Here is a 3,950-nt window from a genome sequence, read left to right as displayed (position 1 = left end):
GGCGCCCCTTTCCTCCTCTTATTTTGGTTGTTTTCTTTACTTCTCCTTTAAGATTCCATTAAAGTTCTAATTTTTATTGTTATTTTATTATTATTTGCATGATTTCGATTTGAGTTATTATTTTTATTATGAAATATGTATTTTTCGGATCATATGTATAAAAGAAAATTTCAGATTTATTATTTTTAGTTTTAATCATGAAAGATGTGATTTTTAGGGTTTTAAATCACTAGAAATCGTATATTAAAGTATGAATATGAATTTTGATTGGAATACGATTTTTATATTCATTTAAAATATTTTCAGAAGGTTTAGAAAATTTTATAGTTGCTGGAAATTCAGAAAGTTAATATTTTAAGGTTTTTAATGGTTTTTAATCACTAGAATAGTTTATCTATACTAGGGATTAAAAATAATGAGAGTTTAAATTATAAAAACGATTTTTAAAGAAGTTTAGAAGGGTTTGGGACGTTTTAAAGTTGCTGTATTTTTTTTAGTACAAGTATTTACTCGATTTCTTGGTTGTTTTAGGCGGAGAATTCACTGTAGGGGACTTTTAGTGCTTAAAAGTGGCCTACCGTTACGTTTATACGAGGTACGTACATAGTCTACGTGCTAAATGGTTAGAAACATGCTCTAGGGATGTTTTTAATTTGTAGTATCATGTATAGGACCTTGTAGTTCATATATATGATTTACTGAGATGGCTTTACATGTTATTTGCTTGTATGCTACATGTAAACTAAGAATATGTTTAAGTATGACTTGTTTGTATGGAAGTTTGATGCAAGCAACTAAGTTTAGTTTGGTATTAATTCGTGAGTGAATTAATGTAAGTAAATTGGAATCATGGATTCTTTGAGTTTATATATTTATCTTATAAGAACCGAGGATCTTATTTGGTAATTTTGAGTTATACCTATATAAAGGTACAGTTTACTGTTGGCTAGGTTCAACAGGCAAGTTAGTAAAGAATAAAAGAAGTTAAAAGAGTCTTGGATGCTAAGTTGTGAACACTTATTAATTCTAAGATTAAAAAGGAGTTTTGTGATGTTATGTGATTAGTAGTTGTGAGTATTATGTGCTTGGTTGGTGTCAACACAAGTATAAAATGAATGCAACGTAAAGTGAAACGAGAATAGGTTATAGACTTTAGACTGGTGCACGTCTAGAGTTGGACACTAAGGGTTGGGTACATAGTCCGCCGTGATATGTATTTCGAGGTTGGATTGATCACCATTCCTCTTTAGTTCAAAGGTTCCTCGATATCGTAGGTCATTCTGGTTTACGGAGTCATGACCGTATTTCCTATTTCAGTATAGTCAACTCGTCCCAATAACTATTCCATTTAAAGAAGAAATAAAAGTTAGAGTCTAGTTCAGTAAGAGTCATCTGCAGTTGTTATGTTATTATTATTTATTCTACAAGTTGTGTTGTAGTATCATGTTTAGGATTATTGTTGTCTGATATGTAGTACTCAGCTTTGCTGATTACGTGCTTGTCTGTGTTTGTGATCATGGCTTTGCCTATTGATCCTGTGGTGATCCTTCGGGGGAGCAGAGTCAAGAAAGCATTGACATTACAGGTTCGAAGATGCATACCATTGGGGAATCTGGAATGGAGAGGCTTTTGTGATAGTAGTATTTAAGTTGTTTCTAGGATTTATATTTTCAGTCTTTAGCTTTTAGTTGGTGTGTTTCAGTTCAAACATTGTTTGACTCTTATTTCATAAGTTTAATAAAGTTGGTTTTGTTTTAGTAAGTTTTCCGCTGCAAAATTCTGAGTAAGCCGAAACGTTATCACACGGGCGATAATGCCTGGGTAATTCTCTAAGTTTTATATTATAAAGTATTTTCTAGAAAGAGAGAATTATCGGGGTGTTACAAAGTGGTATCTGGGAGCTTTAGGTTAGTTTAAGACTTATAGGCGCCTAACTAACTAGCTTATTAAGTGACTTTAGCTTCTTAAGTTACCTAGCTTATTGATTATTTGAAGGAAACCTTAGTATTGCTCCTACGTTTCATTTCGAAAGATGAACACAAATATTTTGAGGATCAAAATTTTTTTTAGAACCGAAATTTTTTCGGAAAGGTGTTCGAAAATTCGTTTCCGAAAGTCGAGGAGTTCGAAATTTTTTTTGTCGTTTTCGTTTTTCGGAAATTTTTTTTAGGAGCCGAATAAAAAAAAAAAAAAAAAAATTTGTGTCGAGTAAAATTTTTTTTTCGAATGTCTTGAGTTCGAAATTTTTTTTTAGAAAATTTATTTAGGCACAAAAGTAATGTTATTATAAAAAGTGCCTGCATTATTTTCATACCTTTAAGGGTTTACAGCATAACATTGTGAGAATGGGTAGTATAGGAAGGGCATATAGGAAAAAAATATTATATGCCTGCATTGAAAATTTAGTTCAGCATCATTATAAATTTTCTTCCCTGCAAATAAGTGCATTATTATTTTCTTCCCTACTAACGATGCATGAATGTTTTCTTTCCTGCTAATTGTTATATCCTTTTTGCCTATTAAAGTGTTATATTTTACATGCCTTTGTTTTCTTATCCTTTGATTCTTGGTGGGAATACGTTAAGGAAGAGTGCTAAACCTTTTGGGTTATTGTGATGTAGCTCTACTATTATGGCTGCAAATTTAGGAAACTACTTTAACCCTATCGTCCTGACTGACGATGAAGACGACGACCATCATCCACCCATTGACCATAGAGAATATGAAGAACTGCATTGGATAATGCGTCGCATCTTGAGGAGACACTATGCTAGGGATGATGAAGTCATCATAGAAATGGATCATGCTAGAGGAACTACCAGGGAAGACATATATGATGCATGTATGAGGGTGGAATCTGAACCTGAGGAAGATTTGGACACCATACCTACTAGGCAGTCTAAGATCAAGAGGAAATTCGTTGACTACTATGAGACTGACGAAGAGGACGAAGTTAGTGATGAAGACTTTGTACCTCAACAATATAAGGAAGATAAGGACAAGGATGGCAGTGTAGTGCCATAGGTTATAAACTTATAGATATTTATATATATATATATATATATATATATATATATATATATATATATATATATATATATATAAGAGGACATAAGGTTTTAGTTAAAAGAATAAGGTTGGGATATGCCAACAGACAAAGGTGTTTTATAGGATTAGCATTTTAGGAAATATATATATATATACTAGTGTGTTATTTTAGTTCACATTTTTTTTCCTTTTCCCTTCTATGGAAGAATAAATTTAGTTTGTTTATTCAAGGAGTAAAAATTTATTTTGGACACGTAATGGGGAATATTTTTTTTTATTTATTATTCATATGTGATTCAATTTTCTTGCCTAAATTCATGTGACTATGAATTTACTTACGTGAACAACTGTATGAATATTAGTGAACATTCCATGTTGAAACTTAGTGAAATTGTATGTGATGCGATCTTTAGTGATCAAATCAAGTATTGTCTTGCTTAGATGTCTATACTAGTTTTCTGGAGCCTGAGTAGAGTTATATTACTTTCAGGTCCCGAAGTAGAATGGCTAACAACACTGAACTAGCCGACGCTATTCGCCTCTTGGCGGAGAAACTGAACCAGGACAAGGTTGAACGTCCAGAGACTGCTGGAGAAATGTTTGAAAGACTGTCCAAAGTGAAACCACCTTACTTTAAGGGACAAGCTGACCCTACTTTCCTAGAAAACTGGATTAGGGAATTTGAAAAGTTGTTTGAGGTAGTGAATTGCCCTGCTGACATGAGAGTAGGACAAGCTGTTTTATACCTAAAAGATGAGGCTGACTTGTGGTGGAGAGAAAATGGGGCTAGATTGAGTGCTGCTGAGGGATTCAATTGGGAAGCCTTTGTGATTGTGCTGAGAGGAAAGTTTTACCCTGCCTTCATGAGGAAGCAGAAAGCCCAAGAGTTCATCAACCTTAGA

At 33.1% G+C, this 3,950-nt stretch overlaps 1 protein-coding gene across 1 annotated transcript; it reads left to right on the top strand.

The window, feature by feature from the left end:
- The first annotated feature begins 280 nt into the window (after positions 1 to 280).
- LOC130591514 (uncharacterized) lies at positions 281 to 3,031 on the top strand. The gene is made up of 2 exons (XM_057394839.1): positions 281 to 595; positions 2,622 to 3,031. The coding sequence occupies exon 2, from the start codon at positions 2,632 to 2,634 to the stop codon at positions 3,022 to 3,024; it is 393 nt and encodes a 130-aa protein (XP_057250822.1). The 5' UTR covers positions 281 to 595; positions 2,622 to 2,631; the 3' UTR covers positions 3,025 to 3,031.
- The last annotated feature ends 919 nt before the right edge of the window (positions 3,032 to 3,950 follow it).

This window comes from Beta vulgaris, chromosome 5 (genome assembly GCF_026745355.1).
Source record: "Beta vulgaris subsp. vulgaris cultivar EL10 chromosome 5, EL10.2, whole genome shotgun sequence".
Classification (NCBI taxonomy): Eukaryota; Viridiplantae; Streptophyta; class Magnoliopsida; order Caryophyllales; family Amaranthaceae; genus Beta; species Beta vulgaris.
This window is presented reverse-complemented; position numbering and strand designations above follow the sequence as displayed.